The sequence below is a fragment of the Protomyctophum bolini genome, assembly GCF_963924005.1.
Source record: "Protomyctophum bolini genome assembly, chromosome: 18".
NCBI lineage: Eukaryota > Metazoa > Chordata > Actinopteri > Myctophiformes > Myctophidae > Protomyctophum > Protomyctophum bolini.
In genome coordinates this window covers 31,510,557-31,533,678 of record NC_137879.1, presented here as the reverse complement: position 1 = coordinate 31,533,678, position 23,122 = coordinate 31,510,557, and the positions used below count along the sequence as shown (strand labels likewise).

The window sequence follows — 23,122 nt, the reverse complement described above, 5'->3', positions numbered from 1 at the left end:
CCGACTTATTTTGGTATTGCCATAACACCTGAATGCAGCCTGACCACTGACCATAATGTAAACCAACCAGAATCTCAACTGAGAATACAGGTTCTGTTTCAAGCTCCGTCTATAAAGAGACACAATTTGGCCATGCAGTTCAAACCTGTGACCATGCCCTTTTCAATAGCTATTTAATAGGTCTGTCATTCAGCTACTACTGTATGTGTATGTGCCTTTATGTGCGTGCAATGCATGTGTTTGTGTGACAGTGACAGTGACAACCACAAGAGGGCATTGTTATATCAAAGTCAGAGCTTTATAATAAGTTTGGTCGTTTGGAAAATAGTCGGAAAAGAATCAAGAGCCGAGACAAAACGCTGTATTTACATCTACACATTACATTTTATTTGCTGTGTTTGACATACACGTTCATTGGAAAATTAAGCACTATGATCATGATGAATGTAGATTTACAGTAGGCTATAGGCTACTGTAGGGCAAGGGCAATGGTTCTCAAATTGGAATTCGGCACCCGCTCCAGCGAAACGATTGAAAACATCTTAGATTAGACAATTTCATGATGTAGTAGGACAAGTAGGTAGGACTAGGTATGCAGCCGCCAGCACTTGCATTGGTCGTTTGATGAAGGCAGAAGGTTTAACCCTAAACGAGCTCACTGATTGGTCTTGTTACACGTCAGTTATGTAAAAGTCACCGCCTGCTTCGAGAGGCGCGACACAGCAGTAACTTAAGCCTGGGACCGAGGCTACAGCAGCAGCCCTGGATCACATGTGATTGTGAATAGCGGCGGCTTAGCGCAACAGCAGGGTGAAATTGTTACAAGATTGCAACATACCGTAGTTTCGGGGAGGATCTATCGCTCCATTAGCAACAGCGGAAAGTGAAGGCTGTCAGGAAGTTGTGGTTGTGGAGGACTGCGCGCAACAGGTGTCAGCCAACTCAGCTCAGCTGTACATTTGTTTTATATTGTCTACCAAAGAAGTCGCTGAAACGGTTCGGAACACACGGTTTGGGTCTGACTTGTCCAACAACATGTCAAAACTCCGACCCAGATTTTGTTCTTTAGAAAAGGGGCCGAATGGCTACGGCTTCCATCTCCACGGGGAGAAGGGCAAGACCGGCCAGTTCATCCGGCTCGTGGAGCCCGACTCTCCGGCCGACACCTCGGGTCTGCTGGCCGGGGACCGGCTGGCGTTCGTGAACGGCGAGAACGTGGAGGGCGAGAGCCACCAGCAGGTCGTGGGCAGGATACGAGCCACCGTCGGGGAGCTGGAGCTCATTGTGATGGACCCCGAGATCACGGAGCTCCTTAAGAAACACAACTTGCTCTGCCGCAAGGAGTTCGTCACGGAGGGCATCCCCGTGTCCAGCGGCGAGTCCGACCACGGCGACGCACAGAGCAACGGCACCCCGCGGGCGTCCACGTCCTCTCCTTCCCCGAAGGGCTCCCCTGCTCCATCGGAGAACGGAGAGGTCTCCCTGGAGAGGCTGAGTGTGAGCTCCAAGGTAAAGGATTAATAGTGTTTTCATTTAAAAGGGGTTCTTCTAAAGTTTAGATAGAGTTTCATACAGTTTACTTTAGAATCTAAACTCTATGGACCCTCACCAAGCCATGACATGTGTTTTCCCCTTTCCCGATTTGAGACAGGGTGTTGTGGTCAAAGGGTGTCTCTCAGATGTAAGAGGATGTGTGTGTACCAGCCCCTAAGGTTACATGACAATTTAATGTTGAAAATACTGTACATCTATGATCTATCCCCTGCTTAATAGCCACTTCCAGTGCCACTAAAGCCAGTAAAATGGCAGAGAGGCTCAGACAGATGTGAGATCATGTGACACAAAATACTTTCAAAAGTATAAAGCGTCTCCTATATGGATGTACAACTATCTCTTACAAGAAAATGCACAATCTTTGTATAGTTTAGTTTCAAAATAGTATTACTCAAAGTAACACAGCTCTGTTTACACGTTTATTTTCTTTGTTCAACTTTTGCTTTGGCAGTGTAAACTTATGTTTTCTCATGACAATAAAGCTCATTTGAATTGAATTGAAATTGACACAACATAGCAGAATAATAACATGATATAGGCCTACCAAGTCCTGGCGAACAGATTCTTTGTGATGTAATAATAGTCTGTAAAACTCCAGACAATTCCTCTTTGAGCTCCTGTTCAGGTTTGGCTTGTCAGACCAGAAGCTATGCTTCTTTGATGTAGGTCATCCAACTGGAATGTCAGTCTCATCCAAATATTCCCATAACTATTGGTGAGGATTTGTTATTAATATGGGACTAAAATAGTGCCTAGTTGTTGTTACACAGTCATCACCACATTTTCTGTATGTCCACTTTGTCCAGCCTAAATAGTTTTGAGAACATAATAGAGAGGCTTGACTTCATTCAGGTCCGTGGCAGCATGTCACTGTGTCTGTCTGCTTCTCTGTCAATATGTGGTTTGTACTGATGGCATTTGCTGAAGGACATGCAAAGTTTAGGGTTTACCGGTAAGTCAAAACAACAGCCATGGTCATGCATGGCTGTCTGTCTCAGCATCTCTCTTAATTAACCTTCACATCCAACCAAATGCCAGCTCCCAGCGGCGTCTCTGCGGTGGGCATTAGAACACCATCCAGGTTCATTCACGGCCACCAGCACTGAACACTCGTCTCATATGTCGGGTACTTCTGACACATGTCGGTTGGCTAGGACAAATGAGGAATTTGAATGCTACTTTACTTTACAGTAACTCATTCATTACTGCAAAGTGTCTCTTTCTTTAGACAAGCAAAGGATTCCATTGTATGAGTTTATTCAGCCATGGGTTTGCACAGGTCACCAAGTCAATTAGAGGTTGTTGATTGGCTATGTAACCATGTTCACTGGTTAAAGGTCTGGGACCTGGGTGATTATTTTGCAGTTGCACAACAGCAATAAAAATAGCTTTTCTTATGGCTCTGTGTCGTGCATATCTTTTATAATGTGATACTGCTCCCAGTTTAGTTTAAGGCTTTTATGATCAGGTTGTTATCAACTTGCCTGCCTGATTTTTGCTTTGACAACACGCTACAAATCGGCATGTTCAGGTTGGGGTAGGCATCATTGACCGGGTTATTGTGTGGGTGAAATAGGCTTCTCTCCCTCCCTTCCTGTCTCCTCTCTCTTGCGGATCTCTGGACTGATGTCACACACAACCTCCCTCCCTCTCTCCCTTCCTACATCTATTATTACATTTGGGAGAGTTCCGCCACATATTTGTGCCCTTGGAGTGCACAACTTTGTGCCGCAGTTCAGGTGGCCAAGTCACGCCTGTGCTTTGTTGCCGTGATACGTCACTGTCTTGACCACTGCTTCTACTTGCGGCTCTACTTGGTTTGTCTCTTATTCACAGAGAAAAAACAACAATGCGGAACAACACGCAAATAACAGTCAGTGGCCAAAGACACAAAGCTGTCTGCCTTCAAAAAGCACGGTTTGTGTGTCTCAGTGTCTCTCACTCGGACAGACGGACACATGATATTCACGGAGAAACAACACGGACCGCTTGGAGTTAGCGGCGTGCAATATTTTAGTCTCTTTACATTTGGCACAGGCTGTCCGAAAACCTAATTTTAAAAGGCTGTTTTACAGTAAAAAAAAAAAGAAGCTGTGTTTACAAACAGCACGTTGTGAGCTTCGGTTGGGCTCTAGTACATTCCTCCCTGATGGGTGACTTGGCAGAGCTGGTCCACTCACCTGATACAGTACATAGTACATACCTTTCCTACTAACCTCCCAATAGGTTTCTATTTAATGTAATCTACTGCCGGATTACAATACATGAAAATAGCCTGAAAGTGTGGAGTTTACTCCTAAAATAAACCTTTATGCCTTTACAAATAACAGTTTTTTAAATTATTATTATGCTCTCTGTTGCAAACTACTAAAACTGTAAACACTGCACATGTAGCAGTCAAAGAAAAGCATCTTTGCAAGTTTTAACCACTTAAAACCCTTTACTTGCGTAAAAAAAAGCTCACAACTTGTGCATCTGTTTTTGCTAGATTTGAGCACATTCCCAGTTTGACAAAAAGTTAACTGTGCAGGAATAACTAAATCTATGTAGAACTTACTACTGAAGAAACTCGATCCTACAGTTCACGTGGTGTTTGATAAAAGCATGAGCCAAGTGAACATGTCATCATATTATGGTAACATCCTGGCCTCTGGTGACTCAGTCCACTGCCAGCCTGACGGCAGTCCATTGGTTGCCATGGAGATTTCCCACAGCAGAATGAGGCATTGTCCACAGTGTTTGCCTGGGGAGAAAGGGACTCGGCCGGGGAGGAAAGGAGAGAGGACTCTCACGCCTCAGCAAGGAGGCCACGCTGACCCTAAAATGCCTACACCCCCCCCCCCCCACTCACACTTAACACTGCGTGTGTGCATGTGTGTGTGCGTGCGTGCATGCGTGCGCTCGCGCAGGAAGGGGACTGACCACTGTGGCCAGTAGATTAAACAGCAGTTTGTTCTCTACTTGAAAACATTTAGACTGAGTGACCGAATGACAAGGTAGTGTGAAGCAGATTAATGATGACTCTTTGTTTAGAAGTGAATTCGTGTTTGTTATTATTATTTTGAGGGATTTTTTTATTATTATATTTATTTATTCAGGTAGAATGGTAGAGAGACAAGAAACTGAGGGCAAGGAGAGGGTTGGATCATCAAGTTGAAATTGAACCTGGAATGTTGCAGTTATGTTGTCGTCTATCTACACGCATAACACAACCAAATCTTGGTTATTTTGAACACAGAAGACAATTTGACACAGTGACATTATATTTTCCTTGATATATTTATAATGGACTCTTTGTGACTCCATGAGCACACATAGTGAGTGACCGAGAATGTGGAGAACTTTCGACTTCAGACTTGCAGACCTTGAGGCTGGTCTTGCTTCACCAAGCTAAGCTTTCTCCTTGAGGTTGCACAACACTCTTATCAATTGGCACAACATTTGATCCTGTCATTTTATTGAAAATAAAAGAATAAAGCTATCTTACCTCATACAGTCTATTGTTTGGTTACATAATAGTCTACATTTCTGGATTCAAGTTTCACTTAATCAGGCCATTTTATCCAGGGGAGTTGTCTTTGCCAACCGGTTTCCATGGAGATGCCTTCCCAAATAAACCCTTTTAAGGGCGTTTGACATCATCTGACCAAATCCTCCTTAACTTTAAATCACAGCTTCAACTGTGATATTAAGCTGTCCCCCCCCCCAGACAGCCAGCAGAACTGTCAAGATTAGCCAAGTCCTGTGACTTGACAGGGATTATGATGGCATTTAGTGAGAGTAATTATTAGTGTCTTTGAAGTGTCTCTCTCTCTCCATCTACCCTATGCAGATGCAGTACACTTATTAATAATTAATATGATTAAATATTGAATCACCACTGTTAGTGATTCATTTTGTATGAATGAATGAACCATTGTAAAGTGCTTTGAGCACTTGGAAAACCGCTATAAAAATGCAATTCATTATTATTATGCAATACCTCTTGTCAAACTCACAAAGAACATGCAGTAATGCTGGTCTCTAGTATACTGCCTCCGCCTGGTCAGCCAGGGCGCCTGGCCCGATGGAGGGGAAAGGAACTGGTTGGAATAACGTGTTCCTTCCACACAATACGTCCTACCCCCGGCCCGGTAGTACCTCCCCTCCTTTCTAGTGATAAGAAGCGTCCTGCTCACTCCTCATACGCATAAAAGGAAGCATGACCTCAGGTCAGGGCCAGGTTGACCGAGGGAGTGGGAGTGTTGCACCCAGGATTACAGTTTAGGCGATTGGCACCAGGTGAAAAAAAAAAGAATGTAGGGGAAAAAAAAAAAAAAAAACACAGCAGTGGTCCTAACTTAGACTAACTCCAACCATATTATATTAACATAATAACATACTATACATACAGATTGTTAAACATAACATTTTTTTCCGTAATTTGCAGCTTCATGCCAAATTTGTATACTGTACATTGTTGGTATGACATTTTAATTATAGCTTTTAGTCAGTGGATGGGTTGTGTAACTGCCATTATGCCGCTTTCTTTGTACACAAAAAAGCGTGCGCACAGCCGCATGCACGCACGCACACGCGCGCGAGCACACACACACACACACACGCATGACAGAATCACTGTTCACTGTCAGTTCACTGACAGTAGAGTGAGAAAACCACTTCCTGTCTCCTTCTGTGTTTGTGTTAGTTGGTAATGACGTTTCCTTTCCACCAATGTAGTCTGATCATCATCACACCCTCTCTCAGGCAACAAAAACAGCTGGTACATGTAATCATGTTCATGACATGTGCCAAGAGCCACGATGCCATAATTTTGGATCCAATCACAATTTTGGAGAGTCCTAGTTCCCAAACAGTTGGTCGGGACCCATTTGTGGGTCGCGGACCAATTTTTATGGACAACATGTGGTCCATTGTATATTCTACATGTGACACCTACTCACCCAGTCTGTCTGATTTGCCTGGTGGGTACTGACTACTGATATACAGGAGTCAACGGGACCACTACCTGATGTACACCAATCTTGCATTGCAAACTTGTTGTCATTACCATTTTTTAGTTTTACAGTGTTAGGGAAAGTATTGGCAAAAGTACTAATGGGACATTGTAAACTAAATGATTACTATAAAAAGAATATTCCTTTTTCTGTGTTGAGTGAGCAACAGTGGTTGTTTGCACTATGCAATATGGAATAATAATATATTATGGGATGGGATGAATAGGATTGTGAATGTAATATTTTGTCACAGTAAAAATATTACCCAGTATTTTAAAATTAGGTGGTGCTCTTGCTAATTAAAATAACATATTACTGTCACTTTAAGTTTAAACGCTATTATCCATTTCCATTTGTACAACATTCTCATTTATCTGTGCTGTTGTATCTGTGTCATACGGCGAGGTGGTTGTGTAATGATTGATATCGAGGTGAGGCAGCGTGGACTAACTGTCCTAATCCTGTACGGTGTACTTTCTCAAGTTGAACATTATTTCAGGAGTCGTGTGCAAGTGTCGAGAGTGTCACAGTGCACGTAATGGACTTCTCTGTATTGCTGAGCCTACAAAAATGGTTTATTAATTCAACGTTTCGATCGAAACGTTGAATTAATAAACCACTGTGGAGCTGAGTTTTTCATACCAGTGTTGCGGACTCTTATTTCTTCCTCCTGGGGGTAAAGACTCCCCATTCCCTCCACAATATAAGTAGGAAATGGGAAGGAATGCATCGATATGGAAATTCTTGGCTACCGATGGTTAAAACAACAATTCAGCCGATACTGATACCGATATTACTTTATTTCGTTTGTGTTGTTTTTATTTCCCCCTTTTGTGGCAGGGAAACAAATACATCTTCAATACAAGAAATAAATGTTCAGAATCTACAACTTGCAGATAACCAACATAACAAACAAACAAAATGTAAGCTCAATATCAACAACAGAGAAAATATCGGCTACTGCCATTGGTTAATGTCAGTTTTATTTGATCTATATTTTCTGATCCCATCACAGACATGTCAAACTACATTCCTTTCTTTCTATCATTGGGTTACGCCTCGGATGAGGTACATTTATTTTTAGACCTGTGAGACAAAACAAAAGCATCAACCTTTAGTTGAACTTGAAGGTTGTTGTTGTGTACGCAAGTTATAAATCATTATGGAGTGATTAGTGGTGAGTCCGAGACCTCACATTTTACTAGAGCAAGCCATAAAGCCATTAACCTTTGATATTGAACCCTGTGATATCGGACCGTGAATGTTTGCTGTTCCTGCCTTCTGCTACTGGTGCTGGAGCTTTAACAGACCTTAGTCAGCCCGAGCACCATGTGATGAAGTCTCCTGGACAGTGGAAAAGACACAGGCCAGAGGCACTGAATAAGATATAGTATCATGTCAAACAAAGCACATCCACAGCATTATCACAATAGTCGGCACTGCAGCTATTAACCACTTAAACCCTATACTCTAGTTGAAAACAACAGATCCACAAGCTCACGACACATCGCAACGTGATGCGTTGGTGAGCTTTTAGCGTTTTAACGTTCGCCCCCCCCCCCCAGAATAGGGAGGCCTGCAGGGTTCATTGCATTTCCACATGGGAGATGTTGGGATGTTGTCTAGATGTGTTGGTGGAATAGGAGAGCCATCCTTCACTGGAAGTGTTTCACTTTCTGGACGGTGTGCAAACGTGCAAAGTATGTTTCAGAGAAAACAACTCTGAGAAGTACCACTCATTTGGACCGTAAGACAAAGATTTCCATCCACAGGATTGAGTTTAACACGCTGCCTCCAATGTTGCGTTTCTACATTTCAGAGCAGATTCTATTGTGTGCTTACCTCTAACCTGTGTTTTTTTCTGCTTGACCTAGATTTCTTTTGAGCAACACGCAGAGAGCAGAGTAGGTTAGACCTGTGGTTCTCCATGTGGGGTCTGGAGAAGCCCAGGGGTACTTGACAGGGTTCTCGGGGCTCCACAGCTAAATTGTTTATATTTTGGAAGTTAGGAACCAAATGAAACCTTACAGGTCTGTACTCTGTAACTCTGACAGTGTACAGATGGAACTAAACGCACCCATAAGGGTCCCTTTGGTGTTCCACTGTCAGAGTATTGGGGTGTCTCTCTCTAGGTCGTCCTCAGAGGAGCCGTCCATCATCGCTTCCAGTCATCCCGGTATTTACATTGCGCTCCTGCGTCATTCTTGAGTACATCCACATATGTTCGTGTGGACGGACGTCCTCGCGAACGATGCCCGTGTGTTGGTTCCCACAGCACCAATTTGCTGGCTGGCTTGCTTGATGTCTTTGGCAGTGTCCTGCTATAGTCTCATTCTCCTGGCTCACCCTTGGTATTCCCTCATACAGGATCTTGTTGAAAACAATACACTCTTGCAAGTTGCTGATGTCGAGTACTGTACGTAACATTCTGGTGTAGCACCCGTCTAGAGACTTGTGCAGGGTTGGCTTCAGGCTCTAGCATTCACTGCCATATAGAAGAACAGACTATCATGTATACTGAAGTGGGGGGCCTTGAACTAAAGTAAATTGAGAACCACTGGGTTTAGAGGACACGGTTGTGGCCCCAAACAGACAATGGGGCCCCTTTTCCACCGTGGTTGAACCGGTTCGGTTCTTTCTTCCCGCTAAATATTGAACCAGTTCAGAGTGTTTCCACTGAAAATGAGTTGGTTCCGAACCATAAACGTTCGTTCCCAATGTGAACCACAAAACGGTGGTTCAGCTTTGTAATTGCACGGAGCACTTTGTGAACCGAGACGATATAAGTGGGTGTGTCAGTAGGTTGGAACTTGTCAGTGGGTTGGAACTTGGGAGGTCGCAGACACAGTGACACACGCAACAGATATTCGATGCGATCAACCATCATTGAACAAAAATACGTTTACATTAATTGCCAAGGCAAACATGAAACGATCCAAACGTATACGGATGCATCGCGATCCAGAATCCAGCTGAGACTTGCTGGGCGTTATAATAACTTGTAACCTTGACATCACAACCTCGTGGATACTGTTTACATCGGTTTGTGTTGTGCAATGCCCTCGGGGCGTCTGCGGGCATGACGGATCCTTCTCCTTTTCAACGTTTTGTGTTTAGGTATAATAGCGCCACCAAATGAACCGGCCGTCAATCTGGTGGAAATGCAGCCGGTTCGCGACCGTTTCGCAAAAAGCACCAAGGTTTCGGAACGGCACCAAGGTTCTGAACCGAAGTTCTTTTGGTGGAAAAGGGGCCTGGGTGACAATTAAGGCTCAGAGCAATGGTACCATTAATGAGCCTGGACACATTGATTTTAATCATCAGTCCATGAAACCCACTTAATCAAACGCAATCCTATCGTCCCTGCTCTGGGGCATACAGTACATCCGGCGAAAATAACAGATCTACAATACAAGCTCACAAGCGTGTTGTGAACATGTAGATCGACTATTTATACTTCTATTTGTTGTAGGAGGAGAAAAAAGGAGTGGAGCAAGTATACTATAAATGGAGCCTGAGGAGTCCCTAGTGAACCTGTAAGTGATTAACAAAGAACGATCATCTACAGCCTTACTGCATTTCGGAAATGCTGATGATGCCAATTTGTTATGTTGGCATACTTTTATGTCACGAATAATGCAAAGAAGTCCATTAATGATCTCATGCTGTGGACATGTACCCTTTTTATAGCCTGTAATTCAGGAAAACACACATGCGTGCAGTGTGCACACAAGCACGCACAGTACTCTATGTGCCAGATGGGGCCGATGGCTGTTATTTTCTCCTCATGGAGCCTATAGGCTGGCAGAGGCTTGTCTGTATTTACCCACTCATCTGTAAACGCCACTGCAGCCATGTTCAGGAAGGGACCAACTACAAATGACTGACAGTTTTGGCCCATCTCTAGACGGTCAATGAAGGGCATTTTGTATTGTTGCAAACTGCTTGCTACTGGTTAGTCAAGGTTTAAAGTGAATATAATTAATTTCTTTTATTTTCAGATTTATTTTTAGAAATTCTCAAATGGTGAAGATCTACAATCTCACACGTCACAATGCACTGTGAGCTTGTAGATGGCCTATTTTATTTCACTATTTTGGAAGTAGGCTTAAGTAGTTAATTCATTTTCAGTTTTGTATGTCTGGGTCCTGGGGAGACGCCAGTTCTCTTTTGGAAATGGCTTGGGAGCCCCTGTAATAGACTAAAGCACTTACCAGCACGTTAAGTGTCTGTCTGTATTAGAGTTCTCAACAGGCCTGAAAATGAAAGCCCGGGCCTAACTGGGCCTAACTGGGCCGGCCCGACTTGCCCGAGACCCAGCCTGACAAATTAGCATACATTTTAGGCCCTGAAACGTCGAGTTTCGGCAGAATTTGAGAACTATCACAGAGTAAAAGTGAAACACCGTTCAGCACCATCTTCATAATAGATAAATACACAAACGGACAGAACAGAATTATAATTTTTATTATAAAAATCATCAAATAATAAATAATAATAATAATAAAATAAATTATATATATTTGTTCATGGAGCCTGCGGCCCGGCCCCAAACTAAACTTTTAGCCCTGGCCTGGCCCAAAAATATCAGGTCTTGTTCGCAGAATTTGAGAACTCTGGATTCACTCTACAGAGAAAATAAATGTTTAGTGTCTTTTATATCCTGACATAAGTTGACACTTCAAAGAGCCAATTTTTTTCATTCATCAAGAGGAGACCGCCGGCAACCATTCCTTCCTCTCTTCTCTCCCCTCTCCAGCCCCATGCTGGCCCCTGTCACAGCGCCCAAGCTCCTGCACTTCAGGGGGTCTCGTCTCAGTTGCCCACAGTGGCAGATGATGGTAGGCGTATAGAGAGAAAGAGGCCTCAGTTCCTGATCTCCAGCCAGCTGTGCAGAGATGTAGGGTCCTATTTTTGTCAGTGCTAATTTAAACCCCTTATCCATAAACTTCATGACCTTTTTTTTTACTATTTAGATTTTCTTTTTTGTAATAAAATCATCATACAGTACGTCATGTTCCGTGCTCAGCCAATCAAATCATCGCTATGGGGTACACACATTTCTCTATGGAGTACACACAGACACAAAGCTGGGCATAAAGAGTAAGGCACTGACGAAAATGGAGCCTGTCGAGTTTACCACACCAACAACTTATAACACTTCTAAACAGGATGAGTCATCTTCAACATGACTTTATAAGTCATTTTGCTTTAGGCGTTTCGGCTTTGTAGGGGCAGGAGCCAAACATTGAAGAGAGACTGGACAGCAAGATAATTGTGTCTCTGGTTTGACACACACACTACATTTTGTATAAATTTTCAGCACCTATATTGAACACATGTTGAAGAGTAGTGCAAATGCTGTGTTGTCCCAAATTAGACGTGGAAATGCTTTGAAAATGACAGATCCTGTCTTTAATTAACAGTGTGGTCAACACGAGGGCCCTTCAGAGCCACATGTTGGTGAAGTGTCTAAACCTTGGGTCTGGCCTAGTGTAGGAAGAAATTAATGAGAAAAGGGTGAACTGCTGGAAGAGAGATGGGGGAGAGCTTTAAGATTAAGGCATTGGTAAGCGAAGGAGACGTCTCCGGCCTCGACTCTGGCACATACTTCCAAGGTCTCCCTGAGATCAGCTGTAGATTTACAGATTGGCAAAGGAACAGAGAGAGTAGGAGGCTATCTGGCTTGTTCACCTCATGTGCCTTGGGCAGATTCCCTCTCCCCCTGTGGTGGGGTAACTGGATTATATGGCTCCTATTCACTTGCACTTACTGCAAATGCCTGTCGAGGGATTGTTGGGGACTGTTTAATGATCTTTGTGTGTGTGTGTGTGTGTGTGTGTGTGTGTGTGTGTGTGTGTGTGTGTGTGTGTGTGTGTGTGTGTGTGTGTGTGTGCGCGTGCGCGTGTGGTGTGTGTATTAGGCAGGGGATTGTGAGTGTGATCTTGTATTTGCGTGATGTGTGTTGCTACAACGAACTCTGAGAACCTTCTATCATATATGATTATAACCACTATATAGGAAGGAAGCTTTGGCTGGAAAGGACTTAATTGGGCAGGATAAAACGGAGGGTTTATTTTTAATATCAAATCTCATCCCCTGCCAGATGTCACACGCCAATTGTACGCATTCCGGACATTTCAATCAATCATAAACCACGCTGACTTATACACCTTTTCAATTTAATAAATAAGCCATTGTGCAAGTGCGCAGATAGCGAGACTGTCGTCCGCCCATCTTGAGTGGATGTTGAGGCTGCAAAGGTTACTCTCGAAGGGCTGAGTGTCAGGGAATCATTAACGCATGACTGGCGATAAGCGAAGCCGCGCCATAGATAGGAGCCTTGTTATCGGCCAATGTGAGGTTTTATTAGGTGCTCAGATGTTCCCTGCCGTCGCTGTAAAACCTTATAGTATCTATGTATCTATCTATACTGGGGAATACATGAGCACAACTGATGAAAGTAACGTGCACAGTACAGTATTAGTGTTGAATGGAAGCAAATGGACCCCATTTGGTTTGTACACTTAATGAGGTTTTGAGTTAAATTAACACTTGAGAATTTTACTGCACAAAACCACAGAATATGATGGAGCCAGAGGCATGTTACACTATCATGGATATTCATTCATGCTTTAAGCATAAATGGCAAGAAGTGACATACATTAGTGAAAGCTGACAGAACACATTAATAACTAGGACAAAACGGAACACATTGGTGTGCGAAGTAGAAAATGTAACAAATTGGACGCTTGATTTTGAAACATTATTTAGAATTAGCATATTGTTGCTGTCGGGAGGACTTTTTTGCATTAATCAAAATCAGTGCTATTGAACACCCTTTACGTCTGTGGGTTTGTTTTGAAAATATTGAACCAATGAAAAGTAGTAAAAAGTGCTTCGAACAAAACCTCTTAACTCCATTGGACCCACAAACTGTCTGCTAAAGCAGCCAACTCCACCACCTCTACCCCTCTCATGGAAGTAATTGACAATATATAAACTAAAGTCACAACGGTCGCCAACTTTGAATCATTTCTTCATTTCCTGAAAAATGAACATTTTGGAGTTGGGTGGTTTATCCCCGACAGCAGGGATATAGTGAAACAAAGCTTATGAGAACCCTATGGAAAATAACATATTTTGTTTGACTTTGTCATTTGGCATTATTGTAGGCAAATTCTGTACTTTCCCCATATTTTGTGCTCAAAAATACTCTGTATGGTGGTTTAACATGTTAACGCTTTTTAGAAATAGCACACCAACTGGGAAATGACATATTATGCATTATTTTAGGTGCATGGATTTATTTCATATTCTGGTATTGGATTTGTGATAAAATGATTAACATATTCCGCAGGATCAAACTACAGTATAATAATGTATTAACCAACCACATAGACCTGTTGTTGCATTTTATGACAGGAAGTCATATCAGCAGTTCTAAAAAAGTGAACGGCAGTTCTGAAAGTGAACGGTTGTGCAAATAAAGGCCTACATTACATTGTCTTAAAAATAGATGGATTGATTACTATGTTTGTTAACTTCTTTGTTCTGCTTTTTAAAAACCCTTAAGGCAGTTTTGATTGTCTACATACTGTAACCACTATTTGTCAAGCACATGCCAGAGGAAAGGGGAAGTTGGTTTATGCCTCACCGTTTTAGTTAGAACAAGCATGTAGTAGTAGCAAATAATAGCACAAGTAGAGTATGGTCATTAAGTATTTATTTTCCCTTTTGTAGCACGTTGCATTTTGCTGAAACAATTACTTCTACTTTTGCCACAAGGGCAAAGTGCCTTGTGATTTACGAAATACTAATCTCAACTAAGGTAAGTCTTTTGAGATAAACGCTGTTTACCTCGTTATTTGTCCGCTACTAATGGTCAGAATTAGTTTTTTGGCAATTATGTGCAAGCCTCATTAATTTAAAATTCTCTCTCTCTATCTCTCTCTCTCTCTCTCTCTCTCCTCCTCTCTCTCCCTAGGAGGCGAAAGCTGAGTTGCGACCTCGTCTATGCCATATGAAGAAATCGGCAACGGGCTACGGGTTCAACTTGCACAGTGAAAAGAATAAACCAGGCCAGTACATCAGGGCCGTGGATGAGGACTCACCTGCACATGAAGCAGGCCTGAAGCCCCGGGACAAGATTTTGCAAGTATGAAAATGAAATACACAACCGCCAAATTGAAGTGTTCTTGTTTATACGCAACTACAAGCTAACCGAAGAGCTTGCTCACTCACTCCGGGAGTCATGACTCATTCATTCTCAGTCACTCAGGCACACCTTATCTGTCACACACACTGGTGTTACTAAACATGTGGCTTTTCTTTTTAACCCTAACTATAGCTCTAAATACATTTAGAAAAATGAAAATTGTATCCCACATCATGATTGTCACACACACACACACACACACACACACACACACACACAGACACAGACACACTCATCATCATCATTTTTCGACCGCGGTCATCCTGGATTTCACAATGCCACGCCAGACCGATCCTTCATTGCCATCCCCAGTTTCTGCTTGCTGATGCATGTGTCCCTAGCGATGACATCAGGGAACGACCGTTTTCTACCTCTGGTCTGCTTTAAGGCAGGATTCCAGAGAAGAAGGGAATATATAACCTCATTGTCAGCTCTGTAGCAGTGGCTACTGGATCGGACTAGTGAAGAAACATGGGGAAGGTTGCCGAACACAACCACACACATTCTGTTATTTTTTTGTCAACAATCTGTTTATTGAAGTGTTAAACCAGACTTTCACCAAGACAAAACAATAACTAGACACTAGTGTGAACACCATATTGAAATAAAACCAAAAAGAAAAGAAAAGTACAAGCTAAAATTTAAACATTCACTGGTAAATTTATAAGATTACTAATCCCTTCAAATCAGAGTGGTAATAATAGGAACTGTAATCACCTTTTTTGTAGTGATTAATAGAGTGGATTGTATGCAGTGTTGATTTAGAAAAATGTTCGACTACCCTTTTTCACTGACAAACTAAACAAAAAATAAATAAAAACTAAAGCTATGATGACTAAAGCTAGAGACTAAATAATATTGACAATTCGGCAACAAATAAAAACTACACTAAAATGTTAGGGCGGGACTAGTGGAGAAGAGATCCGGTAGAGATCCAGTAGAACTAAGACCTAAAAATCTAAGACCTTTGAGATGACTAGAATATGACTAATCAGTCTATCAGTCTCTCAGGCCATGTTGCACATAATGCCACCAGAGTTAATCCACTTATACTGTGTCTCTGGGATGAATTATACCCTGGTCAATCTACAGGGCTTTTCCCACCAGCCTGGGAGGAGTGAAGAGTAGAGAGAGAGGAATGTCTTTCTCTGTTTTGACTTTCCATTAATGTGATTGATTAGGCACCATCTTTAACATCACGTCAGATTGGGAGGGAAGGTTGTGGGACCGTGGAATGTATGCGTGTGTATAACACACACACACACACACACACACACACACACACACACACACACATACACATACACAGCAGAGTGTGTGCACGTATACTGTAAGGTCTCTGTTGTCTGACACTGGGAGTGTGGGAGTCTGTAGATATTCCTCCCACAGGGATTCCACAGCCTCTGACCTCTCTGGCTCTCCGCGATTAGTCTCAAGAAGGCCTGGGAGTCAGTATACGTGGCTGAGAGGTTGTCCATAGACACCGCACCTTGTACAGCGTTACCAGATATTTCTATCGCAACACGTGTTTATACTCTGCTGTCACAGCGGGGCGCTCCAGATCGAGGGCTGCATACTGTATAATAATACAGTATGCATATCTTATCTCAGTACAGATATATTATATCTGTGCTGAAAGGATATTTTTTTCATTTCCTCCCTTTGGTGGTTTCTTCCAGGCAGCAGAGATATGTAATGTGTTTTCAAGGGGCGGTAGGCAAGGTTAAGATAAAATAAGAATTTGTCAAATCATTTTCCTCCTCCTCTTCCTCTTCCTCTCCAGGTGAACGACAAGTCTGTTATTGGCATGCAACACTCGGACGTAGTGGCAGCCATTAAGGCCGGCGGGGACGAAACCAGTCTGTTAGTGGTCGACACGGAGACGGAGGCTTTCTTCAGTAGCTGCAAGGTGATCCCCACTGAGGAACATCTCACTGGTAAGTACTCCTACCAGTTCGTCCATTACCAGTGGCCACTTTGTACATTGTACTGTATAAGTCACCCTTGGCATCATGTTCCCGTTATGCTGTGTGGGCGAGGATGGTTGAAAAAGACGACCAATAAACTGCTGTATCTCCTCGGCTTCGTCAAACTATCCACATTTCTTGGCCGCTGATTTTCGTCCATGTTTGACATGGCAAGTTTGTTAGTGAGATTGCGGGCGTCTGCTGGCAGCATTGGCGCAGCCGTAAAATTCCTGCCCTACCACCTTTAGGGAGACTAGAGGTTTGAATCGTCCACACTGTATCCGCTCCAGTGAACACAACAGGGGTGGGAACCTTATCCCATTTCCACCGGGGTTGAACTGTTCAGTTCTTATTCCCCGCCTAATATTGAACCTGATCAGAGCGTTTCCACTGAAAATGAATTGGATAAAAGTTGGTTCGGAAATGGAACCAAAGAATAGGGACTCTGGAGGCCCGTTTCAAGACCAACTATGAGGCCCCCATATACCTGTCACATAATTATTTTGTTGATACAAATAGTTTGACTGTTCAATATCACACGCAGCCATTACTCTCGACAATTAGCAACAACAACACCTCTCCTCATCCTGTCGTTCCTTCACAATTAAAGTGTCTACTCTCCCCTTTACCTCCCAATTTTACCCAGGTTATTAAAATAAAATAGGTGTAACTTAACATCGTGGGAGAGAGCAAGGCAGTGAGTGAGCAAGATGGAGAGGGCCAAGAGTGGCGGGGGTTGACTGACGCCTGACGTTCAGTTGGAGCTTGGAGGCCCCCCTGAGGGTGGAGGCCCGTTTCAATTGAAACTGGTGAAACATAGCTAAGGCCTCCTATGAATATGGAGAAGTACTAGGTCAGTTAGCGTGTTCCTCTGCACGCACTACACCCTCTAGGGGAAACTCCTCTCCGTCATGTGAAAAGAAGTGACTGGTGACATCACATAATATTAAAGGAGGCACATTGTTCTCTGCAGCCATCCCCAGGTCCTAGCAGTAGGGCTTAGTGCCAGGGGCTGCATCTCAGGGACTTAATTTGATCAACATTAAATGAATAGATTACGTTTAACGTTACTGTCAATGCGGAACCACCCTGCGGAACACGACCCTACATGGTCTGTCCCCGCCTCCCCTGAGGGAATTCATAGAAGGGAAGCCCGATGGAGAAATCAGCACTAGAGCCAAATTCCAATACCCAAAATCTCGGCCACTCGCTCACTCACACTTGGTCACTCCAGCATGGCGGTGTTACGGTGAAACTGGTGACCTGCCAAAATATGTGACCATTGTGTACTTCACTTACATGGCCTAAATACCACTTTATTTTAACTATTCCATTGTCCATTTCCATCCTTTAAGTTCAATCTAAAAAAAATGTGTGACCATGTATAGTCTAATAGTCTACTAGTCTAATAGTGTACTTTGACAGCGTATCCTGTATTACTTGAAAGCAATAATGCACGTTATGCAATAAGTTACCTTAGTTAAAAATCTGTATTGCCCTATAAAAAAGCTGCTGCACACTTTATACCTTTGTACATTGTTCTTGTATGTATGTTTTTATGCTTCGTTTGCTAATGTATTCCACGGTCTGCCTGTTTTGTTTTTACGTGATTTGTGGGGCATCTTCGCTAAATCCGCTGTGTTTACGTTGCATTCATAATACAATGTCCATTAATATGCAAGTAAAAGCAAATTAAATTGTACAGTCCCATTGGAATTCCTTTGACTGTGGGGAGGGAGTTGACTCGAGGCAAGCTTGTACAGTAGTTGTTGTGGCATAGAGCGTCGCAGTCCCTCCCCCGACGTTTCAGAAAGTGTTTATTTAAAGACCTGTACGCCTCGGGCAACCTTTTGTTGGTATACACCTATTCTGTGAACAGACAAACCTAGGTGTTTGGTTTCCTTTGAGCCTTTATATAAAGTCTAGCATCTCATCAGCCATGGATCTTGTTCTACCATCCACAGGGGCGGCTGTGGCTCAGGAGGTAGAGCAGGTCGTCCAATGATCCATGGGTCAGCGGTTCGAATCCCGGCTCCTCCTGTCTCCATGTCGAAGTGTCCTTGGGCAAGACACTGAACCCCCAATTGCTCCCGATGTGCTGGTTGGTGCCTTGCATGGCTTCCGCCGCAATCGGTGTATGAATGGGTGAATGTAATGCACAATCTATGTAAAGCGCCTTGGATAAAGGCGATATATAAATGCACCATTTACCACAGCAACTGTGTTTGTTGGCTGAGTTACATCCATATTTGACACGGTGAGTTCCTTAACCAGTGAGGTCACTTGCGGAGGCAATTTCAACTGCGCTGGTTGATAAGCTGTCGCGGTATAAGCCCAAGGGAGGGCAGCTGACTGAGATACTTGGAATTACTTGGATTGTAGTTCTTATGAATTTGAGTTCTGTTGAAATGTTCTATCAATAACGGGCTAATACATTGACTTTCTTCCATCCTAGGACCTCTTCCTGAGCCTGTGTCGCATTCAACATCAGACGATGAGGTGAGGACACGTGTGTTTGTGCGTGCGTGCGTGCGAGTGTGTGTGTGACACAATCACTATCAGTGTTCTCCCTGACAAGGTGCCATGGGGGTTCCACACTCCACAGATAGTGAAGATAGATCTAATTGAACAGTGGAATACATCCTCCTCAGTGCCTGTAGATGGCAGGCTGGAAAAGCCCTGCCGGCCCTCTGTCTGTAGACCTTACCGGTTGGAGATCAGTAGTTGTGGACAGACAGCGTGTGTTGTTGTGAGAAAGAGCCCGTTTATCACACACACACACACACACACACACACACACACACACACACACACACACACACTGCTGCTAGGAGAGAACAGCAACCACCCCCCCCCCCCCTGCCCACGTTCACGCAGGTGCCTACATATACAGTATATGCACACCAATGACACCATGGGAAACAGGGATTGTCCCCTGATTACATTTGTGGTTGTGGACTGTTGCTGATCCCTCACTATAGCAACGGTGGTTGCTGTGTGTGTCTCTCTCTCTCTCTCTCTCTCTCTCTCACTCTCTCTCTCTCTCACTCTCTCAGTGCCCTCATGGGATCATGGGATTGAAGCACCTGTAATTCCCAGGCCATGTCTGGGTTTATGCTAATGAGATGACTAACGTAACGAGGCATATTTACTCTCTGGTCACATGCAGACACTCTCAAACTCCTGCTTGCCACGAGGGCAACTGGGCTGGGCTACTAATTAATGCATAATTGATTACATAACGCTGCAGTGATTGTAAAACTTAATGGAAACCTATGACCTCATGCATGCTTCGCTTTATCAGTTGAGCAGTGCTATAAAACACACACACACACACACACACACACACACACACACACACACACACACAACAAACAAACAGATGGCCTTTGTTTTACCTACACATGCTGACTGGGCCTGTTTTAAGGAAATTCCTCTGGCCTGACTCCTGATTAAGTTAGAGGGTCGTGTCGGGGACAAAACATGTTGAACACTTGCAAGCGTATAAACAATTGCTGTTGTGAATAATCCTCAATTCCGGGGCTGGCAAGTGGCTTGTAATGCTTACAAGGGGCTTTATCTTTGTGAATGTGTTGTAGCATTTGACCAAAGCCACTTAACAGCACCATGAGTTTATTTTTAGAAACGGCAGACCAGAGGGAATTGCATGGCTGTTGTCACTGTATGTCGCAATGGAGTCACGCCGGGTAATAGATTAAGGCTTATAGGGCAATGCGGAAAAATAATGTCAACATTATCTACTGTTGGACTGAAGAATATAAGGATGCATTTCCTGGTGTTGTACTTGAGAGCACACAAAGTGAATGTGTCATGTTAAGCAAATATTCGAGGGGTGTTTACCAGACCAGAGAGGTTTAGCAGGGTCGCTTTTGCCCCCTATTGGACAATATCAGACAGTACATTATAGTACTTCATTATATCGTCTCTGTTGGGTGGAAACCACATATGTCCAAAACTGAACCTAACCCTATTCCTAAAACTTAACCCCAGTAAAACTATGCCTAACCCTAAACTGTGTGTGTGTTGCAGGTGAATAAGATAGCGGTAGAGGTGAATGATAAGCCAGCAGAAGAGAAGAAGCCTAAAATGTCTGTGAGCCCATCTCCTTCAAATGCCTCTTCCAATGCATCTCTGCCAAAAGCTGCCACTCCCACCCCTCCACCAGAGGTACAGTATGTGAGCGTTTTGGGGGGTTTATGTATTTATTTATTTATTTAACGTGTGTGCATATGTGTCATCATAACTACCTCATACACTTGGAGGATTCAAATACTGTAATATTCAGATATTCGAATTGCAGTCGGCCTACAATGCACAGGGCTTTCATTGGAGTTTCTCCATACACTTGACATTTCTGTTTGATAATCTGTGTGTGTGTGTGTGTGTGTGTGTGTGTGTGTGTGTGTGTGTGTGTGTGTGTGTGTGTGTGTGTGTGTGTGTGTGTGTGTGTGTGTGTGTGTGTGTGTGTGTGTGTGTGTGTGTGTGTGTGTGTGTGTGTGTGTGTGTGTGTGTGTGTGTGTGTGTGTGTGTGTGTGTGTGTGTGTGTGTGTGTGTGTGTGTGTGTGTGTGTGTGTGTGTGTGTGTGTGTGTGTGTGTGTGTGTGTGTGTGTGTGTGTGTGTGTGTGTGTGTGTGTGTGTGTGTGTGTGTGTGTGTGTGTGCAGGTTCAGAGGGCTCCAGAGCCGTCTCCTAAGGCCGCCGGCGACCTAGCTGTGGGCCTGTCACTGGCCCAGGCTAAGGAGAGAGCCCGCCAGAAGCGCGCCGTCAAAAAAGCCCCGCCAATGGACTGGAGCAAGAGGAACGAGCTGTTCGGCAACCTATAAATGACAAAGACAACGGAGCAGTCTCCTCCTCACATCTACACAAAGCGGCCATTTCGCATACTCAGAAGGGGCAGAGTTTCCCGCCCCTCGAGTATGAAGTAAAAGCTAACATGGTCTCATCCCTAATTTCCCTCTCCCTCCACCAGCAAGCAAGGGACAGCCTATCTTGCACTACTCCCCATCTATCTCTCGTACTTCTCTTGAGGTACTGTGCATAAGAAAGATGGATGTTGAGTTTGTTTTAGAGCGTTTTTACGAATAATGTGAAACAGTGTTATTTTTCATGATTTTATTTCATTCGCTGTAATTTAGCGTTTTACCAGTTCTTTGTTTTTAAATGGTTTAAATGTTGCTCCTTAGGAATGATCGATAATATATTGAGTATATTTTGAGGAAAAGATGAAAGTGGTGGGGGGCGGGGTGATAGCCATGATGTACAGTTTCATTTAAAAAGGCACAAAGTATGATGGGAACAATGGGGGAAAATAATAAATAGTTGACAGATTTGTGATGCCAAGATTGTGGGCAAATCTTGAATGAGATCTCTTAACCCATTCAGACCTGAGATCAGATTCATACGAGGTTTCCACTGGACACACACTGGTCTGATGAACCCATTCTGACCTGAGATCAGATTCTAAAAAATGTCAGTCGCTCTTCGATTTTTCAAAAATAGCAGACCTACAAGCTCGTATCGCGCCACTCGGTGGCGCGATATGAGCTTGTAGATCTGCTATTTTTCAATAGCTAAAGCATAACATGATGCCAACACCAAAATGGGTGCCCGGTCAGAATGGGTTAACAAGAGATTTTTTAATGCTGTCATGTCAGACTTGATTGTTTGCAACAACAGCACATTTTCTTAAGGTTGATGAACCAAATTTGCTACTATAGTCTAGATGCTTTTTGAATAATTTAAATGAACTCAAACTAAAGATTATCAACAGCTTGACATACTGTAAATCCATTGATGGTCTGGAGGTTGCAATGTAGATTGAATGTGAGATTGTCTGATCTCCTCACCTCATTGCCAAAATATGAATCCATTATTGTATCCTTGTAGAGCAGCGGTTCACAAACTATTTTGGCCGTGCACACCTCCCCCCCCCCCCCCCCACACACACACACATGGAAATTAAATATATGAACATATATTTTTTTATATGTGCAACATATATGTGACATATTTTTCAAAATGCCCGCCTGCATGTTGCATAAGTAGACATATATTTCCTATATCCACATATGAACCTGAATATGGCATATGTTCTGCATATACTTGCCCGTTATGATTTCTGGGGGGGCAGTGAAGTGACAATTTATGGACTTGCCGAACGACAAGCTGACCTACAAGCTCAGTCACAACGCCTGTATTAATAATTATCCGTGGAAACAAGTCAAACTAAATTTAATGCCTCAACTACTACATTCCAGTACTTATCGGGTGGGTGGGGGGAGTTCAAATATGATTCTTTTGGGGGGGGGGGGGGGGGGGGGGGTCACTGCCTGAAAAGGTTGAGAACCACTTGCTTCAGAGAATGCAC

The 23,122-nt window shown here is 43.4% G+C and overlaps 1 protein-coding gene across 1 annotated transcript; it reads left to right on the top strand.

Annotated features, from left to right (window-relative positions):
• The first annotated feature begins 803 nt into the window (after positions 1–803).
• On the top strand, positions 804–22,239 carry nherf1a (NHERF family PDZ scaffold protein 1a). Its single transcript, XM_080789068.1, has 6 exons — positions 804–1,509; positions 14,539–14,709; positions 16,553–16,706; positions 19,192–19,235; positions 20,787–20,924; positions 21,420–22,239. The coding sequence occupies exons 1-6, from the start codon at positions 1,036–1,038 to the stop codon at positions 21,576–21,578; spliced, it is 1,140 nt and encodes a 379-aa protein (XP_080645194.1). The 5' UTR covers positions 804–1,035; the 3' UTR covers positions 21,579–22,239.
• Positions 22,240–23,122: the final 883 nt, after the last annotated feature.

What these genes read in the sequence shown, in the direction of transcription:
- nherf1a (XM_080789068.1), top strand. Translation starts at nt 1,036, where the DNA reads ATGTCAAAACTCCGACCCAGATTTTGTTCTTTAGAAAAGGGGCCGAAT. An exon ending in GGCTGAGTGTGAGCTCCAAG is followed by an intron (nt 1,510 to 14,538) that starts GTAAAGGATTAA and finishes CTCTCTCCCTAG; the next exon opens with GAGGCGAAAGCTGAGTTGCG. An exon ending in ATTCAACATCAGACGATGAG is followed by an intron (nt 19,236 to 20,786) that starts GTGAGGACACGT and finishes TGTGTGTTGCAG; the next exon opens with GTGAATAAGATAGCGGTAGA.